This window comes from Oncorhynchus mykiss, chromosome 8 (assembly GCF_057628025.1).
Source record: "Oncorhynchus mykiss isolate SJ-2025 chromosome 8, ASM5762802v1, whole genome shotgun sequence".
In the NCBI taxonomy this organism is placed as follows: domain Eukaryota; kingdom Metazoa; phylum Chordata; class Actinopteri; order Salmoniformes; family Salmonidae; genus Oncorhynchus; species Oncorhynchus mykiss.
In genome coordinates, this window is record NC_143029.1 from 62,653,462 (window position 1) to 62,669,715 (window position 16,254).

At 43.4% G+C, this 16,254-nt stretch overlaps 1 protein-coding gene across 5 annotated transcripts in view; it reads left to right on the forward strand.

The window, feature by feature from the left end:
• The window catches only part of LOC110530268 (nuclear receptor coactivator 2), an 85,816-nt gene that overhangs the window by 25,572 nt on the left and 43,990 nt on the right, over positions 1-16,254 (forward strand). For all 5 annotated transcript variants that reach the window (XM_021613186.3, XM_090182221.1, XM_021613188.3 and 2 more), the window contains exons 2-3: positions 10,651-10,761; positions 13,499-13,671. In XM_021613186.3, the coding sequence (XP_021468861.3) occupies positions 10,670-10,761; positions 13,499-13,671 (265 nt within the window). In that variant the 5' untranslated portion in view covers positions 10,651-10,669. The remainder of the gene's footprint in view (positions 1-10,650; positions 10,762-13,498; positions 13,672-16,254) is intronic.

Consider the following 16,254-nt stretch of genomic DNA (forward strand, 5'->3'; position numbering starts at 1 on the left):
TGGCTCTAACCAGAATAGAAAGGGGAGTAGGAGGCCCCATTGCACAACTGAGCAAGAGGACAAGTACATTAGTGTCTAGATTGAGAAACAGACGCCTCACAAGTTCTCAATTGGCAGCTTCATTAAATAATACCGGCAAAACACAAGTCTCAACAGTGAAGAGGTGACTGCGGGATGCTGGCATTCTAGGGATAGCACTGCTGGGTGATTTGAAAAAACATAGTCAATCGATCAATAATATAAAAAAAAATTGCTAAAAGTATAATTCTTTAATTACAATCTGTAGAAACTGTGAGAATAAAGGTTCAGAACTTTTGTGAAACAGCACATTTTTATGTATGTAGTATGTAGAAGCCTAAGTATTGTCCATTACTTTACTCCAATTAGGGGAGGGGTGGTAGGGTTAGGAGAAAATATATTTACAAACAAATATATGGGGGATTGCAAAAGATGCAGACAATTACATTGCTGGAAGCTACACTCTATCTGCAGTATTAAAGCTGATCTACCCCCTAAATAAAAGCCAATAGTGTTCCTCAACTTTAGTCGACGGTGGAAAAGGCTGAATGGTCCGTATTTTGACGTAATTAATAATGCCAATAATTGACTGCATTTATATAGTGCCTTTCCAGATGCTCAAAGTGCTGTATGGGGGGGTGGAATAACAATGTGTAGCACTCATTTGGGACGTGATTTGTATCTTCTTACTTTATAGAGCTGCCACCTTGTAATGGAATGAGGATGTAGGTTAGGCTCTGTCCATGCATTTATTCCAAGCAGCCAGACAAACAGTTGTGTATTTGCTCTTGAAACATGTCGCCCCACATCACGGGGTCATGGTGACCCTCCAATGCAGGCTGTTTGCAATGGGTTGCAGGCTGTTTGCAATGGATTGCATCCCAAATGACACTCTATTCCCTATGTAGTGCCATAGGGCTCTGTTCAAAGTAGTGCACTATATAGGGAACAGGGTGCTGTTCGGGACGCTACCTCTTTTTACTGATGCCTCTTTTTACCGATACTGCTTTCACACAGGATTTACAGTATTTTGCAGATTTTAAAACTTTGTAAAAAATTTTTTTAACCACATTCTCACCCGCATATGCCTTATATTAGAACCAACAAAAATAATTATTCATTTGTTTAGGCTGGTCCTAAGACTAATACAATATATTTTCAAAACAATAGATTGGTTTATTTTGAGTTTAATTATGTTACGTCCAAATGAATGAAATCAATAGTTCATTATTTTGTTAATTTAACCTCTTGAAACTAGGGGGCACTATTTTCATTTTTGGAAAAATAACGTTCCCAAAGTAAACAGGCTATTTTGTCAGGACAAGATGCTAGAACATGCATATAATTGACAGATTAGGATAGAAAACACTCAAGTTTCCAAACTGTAAAAATATTGTCTGTGTGTATAACAGAACTGATATTGCAGACGAAAGCCTGAGAAAAATCCAATCAGGAAGGGACTCTTATTTAGAAAGCTCTGCGTCCCTATTGAGCAGTGAATGGGATATCAACCAGATTCCTTTTTCTATGGCTTCCCTAATGTGTCTAGTGTCACAATACATAGTTTCAGGCTTTTAATTAGAAAAATGATCCTGAACGACAACATTGCGTCAGTGGTCAGCTGGTGGCTCTCAGTGATTTGTGCGTAATAGACAAATGTGGCCATTGTTTCTCTTTCCTACTAAGAAGCTACCTGTCCCGGTTGATATATTATCGAAAAGATATTTGAAAAACACCTTGAGGATTGATTATAAAAAAACATTTGCCATGTTTCTGTCGATTTATTATGGATCTAATTTGGAATATTTTTCGGCGTTGTCGTGACCGCAGTTTCCGGTGGATTTCTCAGCCAAACGTGAAGTACAAACGGAGGTATTTCGGCTATAAAAATAATCTTTATGGGACAAAATGAACATTTGCTGTCTAACTGGGAGTCTCGTGAGTGAAAACATCCGAAGCTCATCAAAGGTAAACGATTTAAATTGATTGCTTTTCTGATTTTCGTGACCAAGTTGCCTACAGCTAGCTGGACATAATGCTATGCTAGGCTATCGATAAACTTACACAAATTCTTGTCTTGCTTTGGCTGTAAAGCATAATTTCAAAATCTGAGATGACAGGGTGATTAACAAAAGACTAAGCTGTGTTTCACTATATATATATATATATTCACTTGTGAATTCATGAATATGAATATTTTCTAGTAATATTTTTTGTCTGTTGCGTTATGCTAATTAGTGTCAGTTTATGACAATTCTCCCGGACCTGGGAGGGGTAGTTCTAATTAACAGACACGACACACCTACCTCGATCAGTCAATATATATATATTGTAGTAAGACCATAACAGAATAAAATATATTTTTCCCACACAACTTGTCACGGGAATGTGTGGAACTGCTGTCATATAAAAAAGGGTTATTTTGAAACAGAGCCAAAGCCCATGCTTTTTTGCTCCACATATCTCTTTCCTACCCTCACGCCACTTTAAGGTGCAGGAGTCGGGTCTTACATTGAGTATCCTCATCATGATACCGATTAGAAAATAATAGCAATCCTATTTTCTAAAGCATTTGAGTCTTGTGTTCATATTTCACAACCTCTGTGGGCTTTTGGAGTTGCCTATATGAGATCGAGCAAAATAATAGGCCTGCACTTGATTTGGGCTACATTATTGCATCCAAGATGAGCAAACGAATTGATGAGCTATAACACCACCTATTGGCCCAGCCAGAAACCAATGAACCAAATAGCCTATACAGATGGAGATTCAGTTTAAATCACATTGATTGAGACACGTCCTTGAAGTCGCAGGCTTTTGGTAGGGAGTAGGTCTAGGCTACTAAGGGACTGCGAGTGAAGCGCAAAATAATTCACTTGTTAACCTGATAGCCTAACAAGCTGACAAAATGTGACCAACCGGCTCGATTCGGTTTTATGTAGCAAAATTTGAAGTTGTGCTTTTTTACATTGGATAAAAGTAGAGACTCAGAGCTAGAACATTGTATATCATACACTACAGTTGAGGAACAATGGGAAAGTAATTCTGCTTTGAAAGTTGAGGAACTTGTAACCTCACTTTTGAGAAAATGGCCTTTGAATGTTTTGGTACCTACTGGTCAGCTATTTTTTGTCAACACCCATTCAGCATCGTTCACACCCTTTTTAAGCTTTAGCCCCACCCGTCTCTTTAAGGATTCACATGTGATGCTATGTACTAAACAACCAAAGATTTCAAGACTAAAGGCTGGTTTATACTACGGATGTGTTCGTAAATGTAATTTGCAGTGCCAGTGTGCTTGTCTCAGAGCGTTGTCAGATTGTCCGTTCATAACTTCGCTCTCGGAGCGTTCAGAACGCACACTGGACGCTCTGGCCGAGGAGTAGGGTCGATCTGTCCTAACAACAGCACCCGAGATAACATTGGCTAGCTACGTCGAGACACAAATTAGACAACGGCTCACTCTGACTATTTTACTCGCCCTAGCAGAGCTGGTTAGGCAGTTTTTTGTTATCCAGTGTTGGTGACTGCAACTTTTCTGCTGACAACAATTTAATTATGTTTTTTTGCCTACTTGCATAGTCTTTTGTTAAGACATGTAGCTAGCTAGCTAAACAGTTGAACCATAATCCCAACTCATGACGTTACTACCCTGAATGAATCTTCAGGTAGCTAACCAACAAGGTTCAATGTTAGCTAGCTTACATTAAGCTACAACTAGCAAAGCAAATGTCTCGGAGATGCCAATAATATTACTACACAGATCATACATGTAACGTTAACTAGCGAGCCAGCCAGCTAACAGTACACTTTAACTTGAAATGAAAATTACTTTCTGACAAAATTAGAAATGTGTAATATCTGAAAATGTAGCTAGGTAGACTACCTTAACCGTATGCATGGATGGACGCTTCTCCCTCTGTCACAGATGTTATGGTTGCCCTTAGTTTGAAGATGTAATCAGGCGACAGGTGTTTTCGCCATCCCCCTTAGCTATCTTACTCTAATTCCACAGATTTTCACTGTCCTCCAGACAGTGGAGAGCAACCCTTATGCAGTTCTTCTGCGTGATATCAACAAACAAAAAAAGCTGTGTTAGCGGGAAGGTGCTAGCGGGAAGGTTGCTGGCTTTTTCTGTGGCTAAACTAGGCTTGTAATTTTAACAATTTTATTTGTATTTACAGGTGGCATACACATTTGTTATTAAGCCGCATGAAAGTTCACATGTTCCAGAAGGCATTTCTGCCAAAAAACCCCCATTTATGTTCAAATGGCTCTCCTGTGAAGTAATGAAGCGCGACATATGCCTAGTTTCCTGGAACGGGTCACAAATGTTCTAATAAATGAGCCAACTAGACAAGATGTTCACGAGCAGCACTCAACTTAGCTAACATTTCCGTAGCCTTACCAATATCCAAACGGAGATTCAGTGAAAACAAATATTTGAAAATGTTTTTATCAAGACGAGTCCCCACGCTTGTCTCAAAGCAGTGCGAAGGCACTGTCCCAATCAAAACAGTGCTGAAATGATCGTCTAGTTGACCGCAAGCGGGTAGACTATTGTTTAAAATGTATTACAATGATTTGATGACTTTGGTAGTTTCATTAAGCAACAATTTGATACATGCCTTCAGTTGCATTAGCCTACTTTTATTCCAATATTTTCATCATTCAGTGATATTTATTCCGACATTAATTATTTATGGATCTATCCAGTTGTGGGTAAGAGAACAGTGCCTGCTTAATGGTGGGCTATGTGAAGAGATGGGAGAAATGACATGCCTCGCAAAGTTTAGAACTGGCAGGAGGACGGTTAACTGGCACTGCCTAGCAACCATCAAGTGTTTTTAAGAGCATAGTGCGTGCCAGTGCCGCCTCCAGCATTACAGCTACGTTTCATACTAAGCCTTATGCTTATTACCGAAATGATTACTAGGTCGTTAGGCGTAAATACCCGTTTTGACTTGATACTGACAATACCTTTCAAATATAAGGGAAATTTGTATAAAATGTTGTATTTATTTTTTATGGTGAAGTTGGCGGAAAATCGACTTTAGTATAAAAAGAATATGGGTCAAGTTTGACCATGCCTCTGTGGTATTGTATTACCACTACCTTCAGTCTCATCTGTTGTCTCTTCATCAGGGTTAGTTCATTTTACTGAAATCCCAAATGTATTGCCAGTCAGTCCACTCACTATATATTTTAGGACAGCTCAACTACGGTGGCTGAAGAGGAACATGCAACAATTTTTGGAACACAGAACAATTAATGACAGGGGCTGTATCCCAAATGTATAAATTTGGTATTACATTGTCCCAAACACCTGCTCTGACTGTGAACTCCATGTCATGGTGCTTGTGGAATTGTATGCTTGAACTTGATGTACTAGTGCCCCTAAATGAGTTTAAAACTCGGGCACAAAACTTTCTTCAGGAGAATTGTGTTGTGCTAATTTGATTGTATACTTACATTTCTTGGCCAGGTCTTCCTTGCAAAAGAGACTGCCTCAATTGGCTTTTCCTGGTTAAATAATGAATAAAAATAAACATTGATGGAAAGTGGTACAGACATCTCTTTGGGTTGTGGCAAAGGTCTTCAATGTTCTTTAATGCATACAGTACAGCGTTTAGGTATGTACATACACAATCAGTTGAAGCTTTACAGTAAAAATGCCTTGTCATTAGGAGCAAGGAAATATGTTTCCCTGCATGCATGGTTTAACATGGACATTAATTGACAGAATCACAACTAGGGCTGTTGCAGTACTGTATTACCGCCACACCAGTAGTCATGACCGCAGTAAAATTCCACGTGAATCGTTGAGTCACTTATCTCCTTTTATGCACTCTGGACCTACTTTGGTAGTACCCAACTTGCTAATAACCATCAGTTCCTAATGGTTGGTACTCAGGGCTGTATTGTCCCTCTAACCTCTCTGACATAAATGCAATCTATAATTGCATCAAACACTTATCAAAACACTTAGCCTATCGTACTTTTAAAACTCACCGTACTGTGATGATCACTTTGAAGAAGCAGGTTGAAACGGTGTAAAACATGGTTGTGGTGGATGTTGTTTTTAAAGCCTAACACAATGAAATGGACAGAGGTTTCTATGGTGATGATTCATTCAAAACACTCATGCATATTAGAGCATAGGCTTATGAATTAAAATGATTGTGCCATTATACAATACGTAGCCTACTGCATATTACGCATGGCAGAAAAACATGAAACCAAACTGATTTAAGATGTCTTTGGTACTTTTATTGGTCTGGCCTTTGAGTGTGGACTGTATTATTATGCGTGCTGAATGGACCGGTTACATTAAGCTACGCTCCAACATTCCTATCCATGAGTCTGGGAGAGAACGTATAGCCCTAGGCGATGCTGTTGGTTCATTGATTGTGCAGGGCGCCTTACAGTTCCACTACAATTAGTGAATTTGATTTGAATAGCGTACTAAGAGTGGATAAAAAAAATAATAGAATTAATTGGGTGACAGTACCTTTTTTTTGCTATACAGAAAATCTCACCACCATGCGTCTCCATCTTCTCTCTCTCCGTTATCCCTTTCTCGAGCACGCAGATGGACTGTCAACATTTTAGTGAAATATGCTCTGTTGTGAAAACATGTTACTATCGATGTTCTTGACCAGATTTCACTTGATTTTCCAAATGAAGCACCGTGTAGCTGCAGGAACAAGGTTGGAGAGCCCATGGCATACAGAGTTTGAGCGGAATATCACCTGCTTCGCTGTCAAACCGAAGTAGCCAACAAAACAGACAAGCTGGAAAGTGCACCGCCTCCATTCGCTTTTCGAGTGCATACTCTTTCTTTCCCCTGCCCGTGTTCCTACCCATTTGATAATGGACCATTTCAAAATCGAAACTAGTTTTTCATATTAGTAAAGACAAGATTATTCTCAGTTTAGTCTGATTGGTGAAAGTATGATTACTTGATGAGAGAATAGCGTGTGCAGCTCGAGGCAAGGAACAGACCACAAGCCATTTATTTTTTTGTTGCTACTTTCTCAAATCATCAATATCCTATAGTGGCATCATGCAGCTCATTTATATGTTTTGATTTATAAGACATTCAAATGTTTTTATCAATGTTTGTATATCACAAAAGTTGCCAAATAACTATAAATCTAGCATATAGGACCTGTTTCAAATGATCACCTTTACCTCATCATAGCCACTTTATATTGCTACTCACTCCATAACAAAAAAATATATTTTCTGTATTATTCAGTTAATTTCTGTTACATGACAATAACTGGCTGACACAATTTCATGACCGCCACAGCCCTAATCACAGCGTCTCAAGATGCTTTTCTGATCGGTTTCATTTCTTGAGAGCTTTGATACCACCCCCTCTCTAATTTAACTGAGCAAGTGAGAAGCCCTAACAATTAATTGCCTGTATAAATTTGGTAAGCATGCATAAATGAGAGAAGTAGACTGAGACTTCTCCTCTTACTCCCTGCTGCAGCCGATTCCTCCCCCCCTGTCCTCCTCCTCCTGATCTAATAGTGCCAGTGTAGTCTCCAGCAGGGATCTATGGGCTGATTATTCATTTAGATGAGCAGGGAGATTTGCCCCAGCTGGCGCTCTATCTGCTCAGTGGCAGGTCCAGGCTGTGTGTTATGTAATGGTCAGGTGATGTGCTGGCCTGCCTGGGCTCTTAGTACACCAGTCTGCTATTCCACCAGCAGCTTAGATCAGCTCAACGCTAGGCTAGCTGACGCGCCCTAGAGACGCGCCAGGCTAGCTGACACGCCCTAGAGACGCGCTAGGCTAGCTGACGCGCCCTAGAGACGCGCCAGGCTAGCTGACACGCCCTAGAGACGCGCCAGGCTAGCTGACGCCCTAGAGACGCGCCAGGCTAGCTGACACGCCCTAGAGACGCGCCAGGCTAGCTGACACGCCCTAGAGACGCGCCAGGCTAGCTGACACGCCCTAGAGACGCGCCAGGCTAGCTGACACGCCCTAGAGACGCGCCAGGCTAGCTGACACGCCCTAGAGACGCGCCAGGCTAGCTGACACGCCCTAGAGACGCACCAGGCTAGCTGACATGCCCTAGAGACGCGCTAGGCTATCTGTATATGTAATGAGATCTTTACTAATACTACGGTTTATTTTGGATGTGTATTCATTCATTTTTTATTGCATTGTTTTTTTTTTTAGGATATAAGGGAATTAGATGCAGATCACTGCAGATGTGTATTTTCATGAGTCATGATGAAACAGCTCTATAAGGAAATTGTGTTAGTCAGAGATCTGTAATTCTTATTGCTTACCGCAGTCATTTGGGGAAAAGTGGTGTGATGTTTGAATGAGGCCAGCAGTCTGTCCATGCAGGTCAGTTGTGATCATCCTCTCTGTGTTTGAGTTCACGCCCCTTGTTGTTGACAGATCTTACTATTGAAGCATCAGTCAATGCAGGAGCTGAATGTCAGCCTAGTATCAGTCCGTGCAAACCGGGTAGGGTAAGGAAGTAGCTCTGTTTGGACTACAAATGGGCTGTGTCCCAAACGGAACCCTATTCGCTTTACAATGTACTACTTTGGCCATAACCAGTCCTATGGGCACGGGTCAAAAGCAGTGCACTATGAAGGGAATAGGGTTCCATTTCCAGTGTCGTTCGGTCTGGCCTGTGTAAACACCCTTTTAAGAGGCGCTGTTACTTCTGTAATTGACAAACCAATAGCATTGACTGGTGAAGAGTCTTGGACAGACTAGTGGGGGGGTACTCTCGCCTCTAACTGCAAACAGAGCAGAAACACAAGGCATCCATACACTCTCGGTCTTCCTCCCTCAGCCTGGATTTGATGGGAGACAGAAGCCCATGCAGTTACACAGCCATACAAATTGCCTTATGAGGTTACGTGGCTGGCTGGAAGGACATGAACTAGATACAGTGCCTTGCAAAAGTATTCATCCCTGTTGGTGTTTTTTTTTCTTCCTATTTTGTAACATTACAACCTGTAATTTAAATAGATTTTTATTTGGATTTCATGTAATGGACACACACAAAATAGTCAAATGGTGAAGTAAAATAAAAAAAATTACTTGTTTCTAAAAAAACAAAAAACAAAACAGAAGTGGTACTTGCGTAGGTATTCACCCCCTTTGCTATGAAGCCCCTAAATAAGATCTGGTGCACATAATTAGTTAGAATCCACACAGGTGGACTTAAATAAAGTGTCACATTGTGTGTGTGTGTGTGTGTGTGTGTGTGTGTGTGTGTGTATATCATTCTGTTCTTAAAAGCCCCAGAGTCTGCAACACCATTAAGCAAGTGGCACCGCCAAGCAAGCGGCACCATGATGACCAAGGAGCGCTCCAAATAGGTCAGGGACAAAGTTGTGGAGAAGTGCAGATTTGGGTTATAAAAAAATATCCAAAATTTTGAACCACGCACCATTCAAAAATTGAAAGAATATGGCACCACAACAAACCTGCCAAGAGAGGGCCACCCACCAAAACTCACGAACCAGGCAAGGAGGGCATTAATCAGAGGCAACAAAGAGACCAAAGATAACTCTGAAGGAGCTGCAAAGCTCCACAGTGGAGATTGGAGTATCTGTCCATAGGACCACTTTAAGCCGTACACTCCACAGAGCTGGGCTTTACAGATGAGTGGCCAGAAAAAAGCCATTGCTTAAAGAAAAAAACAAGCAAACACGTTTGGTGTTCGCCTAAAGGCATGTGAGAGACTCCACAAACATATGGAAGAAGGTACTCTGGTCAGATGAGACTAAAATGTATATTTTTTTCCATCAAGGAAAACGCTATGTCTGGCGCTAACCGAACACCTCTCATAACCCTGAGAACACCATCCCCACAGTGAAGCATGGTGGTGGCAGCATAATTCTGATGCATACTTCTGATGCAACACTCGAGTGGTTTAAGGGGAAACATTTAAATGTCTTGGAATGGCCTAGTCAAAGACAAGACCTCAATCCAATTGAGAATCTGTGGTATGACTTAAAGATTGCTGTACCCCAGGGAACCCATCCAACTTGAAGGAGCTTGAGCAGTTTTGCCTTGAAGAATGGGCAAAAATCCTAGGTGCTAGATGTGCCAAGCTTATAGAGACATACCACAAGAGACTTACAGCTGTAATTGCGGCAAAAGGTGTCTCTACAAAGTATTGACTTTGGGGGGTGAATAGTTATGCACGCTCAAGTTTTTTTTTTTTGGTCTTATTACTTGTTTGTTTCACGAGAAAATATTTGATAGGCATGTTGAGAAAATAAGTGGTAGGCATGTTGTGTAAATCAAATGACACAAACCCCCACAGAAATCCATTTTAATTCCAGGTTGTAAGGCAACATAGGAGAAATGCCAAGGGGGGGGTGAATATTTTCGCACCCATCTCAGTCTCTCTCGTTGGTAAAGACTTTCCCTACAATTTCTCATTGTCCTAAACTGCGTCTTGTTTCATACATAATGTACGACCATCCAATTACTTGCAGGTGCTAGGGTAGAAAATGTACTGCTGAAATAAAGGTACACTGTACCTGTACACTGTTGAATACTCCAGTGGTTTGTTGTGTTTCGATCTGAAGATCTTCGTCAGCCTTGAGCTTTAATGGCGTCTTCTTTCTCTCCCTGTAGTTGGTGATATTTGCTGAAGATGAGTAGTGCGGGGGAGAACACCCCCGACCCTGCTGCCAGGGGAGAGTCCCTGAAGCGAAAAGAATGTGGCCCAGACCTCCTGGGGCCCAGGTAAGATCAGCTGTCAAATATACACAATATAAGTATGTGGCCCAAATTGCACCCTTTTCCATCTATAGTCTTTAAGGGCCCTGTTCAATATAAAGTGCACTTTATAAGGATTGTGGTGCCATATGGGACACTACCTTACAGTTACAGATTCCTCTCCAATATATGTGTGAATGCGCGCATCTCAACGTACGCGCGCACCGCGCACGTCTCAACGTACGTACGCACGCACTCGTCTCAACATACGCACACGATTCAACGTACGCACGCAAGCACGCGTCTCAGCGTACGCACGCACGCACGCACGCGTCTCAACGTACGCACGCACGCACGCACGCGTCTCAACGTACGCACGCACGCGTCTCAACGTACGCACGCACGCACGCGTCTCAACGTACGCATGCACGCGTCTCAACGTACGCACGCACGCACGCACGCGTCTCAACGTACGCACGCACGCACGCGTCTCAACGTACGCACGCACGCACGCGTCTCAACGTACGCACGCACGCGTCTCAACGTACGCACGCACGCACGCACGCGTCTCAACGTACGCATGCACGCACGCGTCTCAACGTACGTACGCACGCGTCTCAACGTACGCACGCACGCGTCTCAACGTATGTACGTACGCACGCACGCGTCTCAACGTACGTACGCACGCACGCGTCTCAACGTACGCACGCACGCGCCTCAACGTACGTACGCACGCACGCACGCGCCTCAACGTACGCACGCACGCGCCTCAACGTACGCACGCACGCACGCGTCTCAACGCACGCACGCGTCTCAACGTACGCACCGCACGCACGCGTCTCAACGTACGTACGTACGCACGCACGCACGCGTCTCAACGTACGCACGCACGCGTCTCAACGTACGCACGCACGCGTCTCAACGTACGCATGCACGCACGCGTCTCAACGTACGTACGCACGCGTCTCAACGTACGCACGCACGCGTCTCAACGTATGTACGTACGCACGCACGCGTCTCAACGTACGCACGCACGCACGCGTCTCAACGTACGCACGCACGCGTCTCAACGTACGCACGCACGCACGCGTCTCAACGTACGCACGCACGCACGCGCCTCAACGTACGCACGCACGCACGCGCCTCAACGTACGCACGCACGCGCCTCAACGTACGCACGCACGCACGCGTCTCAACGTACGCACGCACGCGTCTCAACGTACGCACGCACGCGTCTCAACGTACGTACGTACGCGATTCAACATACCAACGCAAATATCTACCAAGCTTTATACAACTGCAGCCCAAAAATTACTGGGTAGCCTACTCTGCTGACACTGACAAACAAATAAAAATGACATTGTCTGATCCATATAATCAGCCTCCGAAAAGTGGAGACTCAAATACAGTACGAAGTCCATCTAACCTGGATGAGGAAATTATTTTCTAAAACGTGGCACTGGCCCAATGTATGGCCAATGTTCTCCACTGGCCCAATGTATGGCCAATGTTCTCCACTGGCCCAATGTATGGCCAATGTTCTCCACTGGCCCAATGTTCTCCACTGGCCCAATGTGTGGCCAATGTTCTCCACTGGCCCAATGTGTGGCCAATGTTCTCCACTGGCCCAATGTATGGCCAATGTTCTCCACTGGCCCAATGTATGGCCAATGTTCCCCACTGGCCCAATGTATGGCCAATGTTCTCCACTGGCCCAATGTATGGCCAATGTTCTCCACTGGCCCAATGTATGGCCAATGTTCTCCACTGGCCCAAATAGATGGTTACTTTTCACTCAATTAAGAATTTTGATAACTAGACAGATGATTATTTTCATTACATTAATAACCATTTGTATCCCTACTTTTTTATATTGCCATATACCTTGCTGGTTCTCTCTGCTTTTCATTGAAAGTCGCAACTCAACAATCATCTATTTGGTATTTGCCTCACACTCTGCCCAAATTGCTAGCCCTTCCGACTGTAGACTGAGTTTTTTTTAAAGAAGCTAATGATCCTCTGTGGACAAATCATGCTTTCTGGTGCAGTAACCTATTTTGCATGATTTTATTTATTAATTTATAGACCGGGTTAAGCTAATTACGCTATATCATTTTGGCAATTTTTATTCAATTTACTTTAGGGAAAGCTTAGCTTCCCCAAGCCTTATGGATGTGCCACCTATATTCTACTATCTTCAAATTGCTCATCGGAATTCTGTAAGAATGACGCTCGCCTTTGCATCCGAGTTGCATGTTCAGTTAAGATGAATTATCCTGAACTAAATGTGATTTCTGAGAACCGTGAGTGGACACCTTAATCAGGTTATGCAACCAATGCCTATGGGTCTGGTACATTTCTGAAATGTCCGGTTTATTCAAATGCTGCCGGTCAAATGTCCAGCGCCACATTTTCCTAAATGGAACCCTGTTACAGATCACTCTCAGATGAACTGCTCTAGAAGGTCATTCAGTAGTCAGATCATACGCTGGTCATATGGTCTGTGTTTCAAATAGCACCCTATATAGTGCACTACTTTTGGCCAGAGCCTGTCCATTCATACACTGGTCAAGCAATGGCAGAATAGAGTGACGTTTTTGTTGAGGGGTGGGCCGTCGGCTAATCTTCAGGACGTGTATTGGCTATCTATGTAGCTTGCTGAAGCTTTGATCGAAAGACGCCACATGTATTGCTGTGAAAGCGTTTTTCCTAATCCGTGTGCCCTCCCTGCCTCATCATCTTACCTGTACCTCTGTCTCCACAGCCCCAAGCGGAGCATGGAAAAACCGAACCGGGAGCATGAAAACAAATACATTGAAGAACTGGCTGAGTTGATCTTTGCAAACATCAACGACATTGACAACTTCAATGTCAAGCCTGACAAATGTGCAATCTTGAAAGAAACTGTGAAGCAGATTCGTCAAATAAAAGAGCAGGGTAAGGTTTTATTTTCTGCTACTGAGTGACTTGCCCTTCATTGTAAGCACACACATTCCTATATGATACAATGACCCACGTTCTTCATAGCACTGTCCTTTACTGTATTTTCTTTGTGTGTGTGTGTGTGTGTGTATTTTAGTTAGCTGAGAGATGCGTTGTGGGTTCCTGATGACTCAGTGAGATGTGTGTCTGTGCTTGGAAGGCGTCTGGGGGAGAGATGTGCTGAAAGGGCAGGATGCCTGTTTGTGTGTGTGTGTGTGTGTGTGTGTGCCTACCTACTTTTTTGTGCCTGTCTGCGTAGAAATACAGACTGCTGCCTGGAAGGGCAGACGGCAGCAGATCAGACACACACACAGCGGCAGTGAGTCAGTCAGATGAGATGCTCTTCATGATGAAGAAGACAAAGAAGAAGCCTGCTGTTTGTGATTCACTGACTGGATTATGTAATAATGCGCAATGTGATGCAAGACTCCAAGGGAACTGGTCTGAATTGGTGTGAGCGCCTGTGGCAGAGAGAGGGCGAGAGCTCTAGGCTGCATCTCAAACTGAGCCCTATCTCCTACTTTTGACCGGAACCCTATGTATGGAATCGGGTGCCTTTTTTAGGACACAACCCCTACTGTATAATGTGAAAAAGCCTCCTACTGTTCCAGCTTTTGATAACATGTTAGTATGAGAGTTAGCTTACTGTATTATACAGTGTGTTGTCATTGTCTGCTGTTTGTGCAGCTGCAGTGCATACAGCAGCATGCAGTGCTGTGACGATTCTCAATATTGATTGATTTGTCACTCTACATTGTAAGATATTGATTTTGAGCGTTTAAGCTAGCGCACAGCTTCCCACCATTATGTCGGTCACACAATTGCACTCAATTTTCTTAGCAGCATTTGTACAGAATGTATTTATTTGTGGTTGAATGCAGGTTATACTTAATGGCGGTTCTACTGTAAAATATTGTCCAGTTCAGTCTCAAACAGCAGTTAAGGGCTGCGTCCCAGATGGCACCCTATTCCCTATATAGTTAACTTATTTTTACCAGAGCTGTATGGGCCCTGGTCAAAGGTAGTGCACTATGTAGGGAATCAGGTGTTATTTGGACCAAAGCCAGAGGCAAGAACAATCCCAGGTATGGTAGCTACAGCCGTACATGTGTTATGTACCACAGACTAGGAGCCAGTGCTCCATCTCCTCTGAGTAGGTGTCTGAAAATGTGCGTTGTGTGTTTTAGTGATTGAATGGAGAGTAATGTTGAGCTCTCTGCCCAGGCCCACTGTAATGGGTTCTCCCTCACTCACTCCACCTTTATTACTAGATCCAACATGGATCCTAATTGTTTTTGTTAATTACAACTAAGTTGACAGCAATGTTTTGGTGTATAGGCCCAGTGTGAACAGAGGGTAGTTGGTGTACATGATGTACACGCCCAATGGTGGTAGTTGTACTGGCTCAGTTTACAGGGACATGAATGTCAGCTATGTACCCTGATGAGGCAGACGGGACAGACAACAAACAGCTCGACTCTGTCGTGGCACCAACACACGAAGAGAGGGGGATAGACTCTGTAGGGGAGGATGACTGGGAGGGGCTTAGTGAGGCATTAAGACCACACCCAATCACTCATTGATGCACACTGGCATTTAAGTCAACCACTGTCAACATTATTAACACCTGTTGTAGTGATTCTCAAGGACCCTCAGAGCACTTCAAATGATTGTATCTGATAAACAAATCATCAACCACACACACCATGTAATTGGTCTTATTGTTTTCTTAAAGAAATCCAGATGTGTTGTTTTCGACAGAATTTTGTCCATTTAGAATAACACCGCTTGTGTTGTCTTTTTGTTCCTCCCATCTCAGGATTTTGTTGAGATGATTGTATGTTTAAGTAGTCAGATAAGTCATGTTTTGCAACACAACATTCCCTCTGCAATGGCTATGCTGCTGCTGATGACATGATTACATGTTAAGTTGTGAAACATGTCTAACAACCTCTGTCTCTGTCTCTCTCTGTGTGTCTGTCTCTGTCTCTCTCTGTGTGTCTGTCTCTGTCTCTCTCTGTGTGTCTGTCTCTCTCTGTCTCTCTGTCTGTCTCTGTCTCTCTATGTGTGTCTGTGTCTGTCTCTCTCTGTGTGTCTGTCTGTCTCTCTCTGTGTGTCTCTCTGTCTCTGTCTGTCTCTGTCTCTCTGTGTGTCTGTCTCTGTCTCTCTCTGTGTGTCTGTCTCTGTCTCTCTCTGTGTGTCTGTCTCTGTCTCGCTCTCTGTGTCTGTCTCTGTCTCTCTCTGTGTCTGTCTCTGTCTCTCTCTGTGTGTCTGTCTCTGTCTCTCTCTCTGTGTCTGTCTCTGTCTCTCTCTGTGTCTGTCTCTGTCTCTCTCTGTGTCTGTCTCTGTCTCTCTCTGTGTGTCTGTCTCTGTCTCTCTCTGTGTGTCTGTCTCTGTCTCTCTCTGTGTGTCTGTCTCTGTCTCTCTCTGTGGTGTGTCTCTCTCTCTCTCTCTCTGCGTCTCTCTCTCTCTGCATCTCTCTCTTTCTCTGCGTCTCTCTCTCTGTGTCTGTCTGTCTCTCTCTGTGTCTGTCTCTGT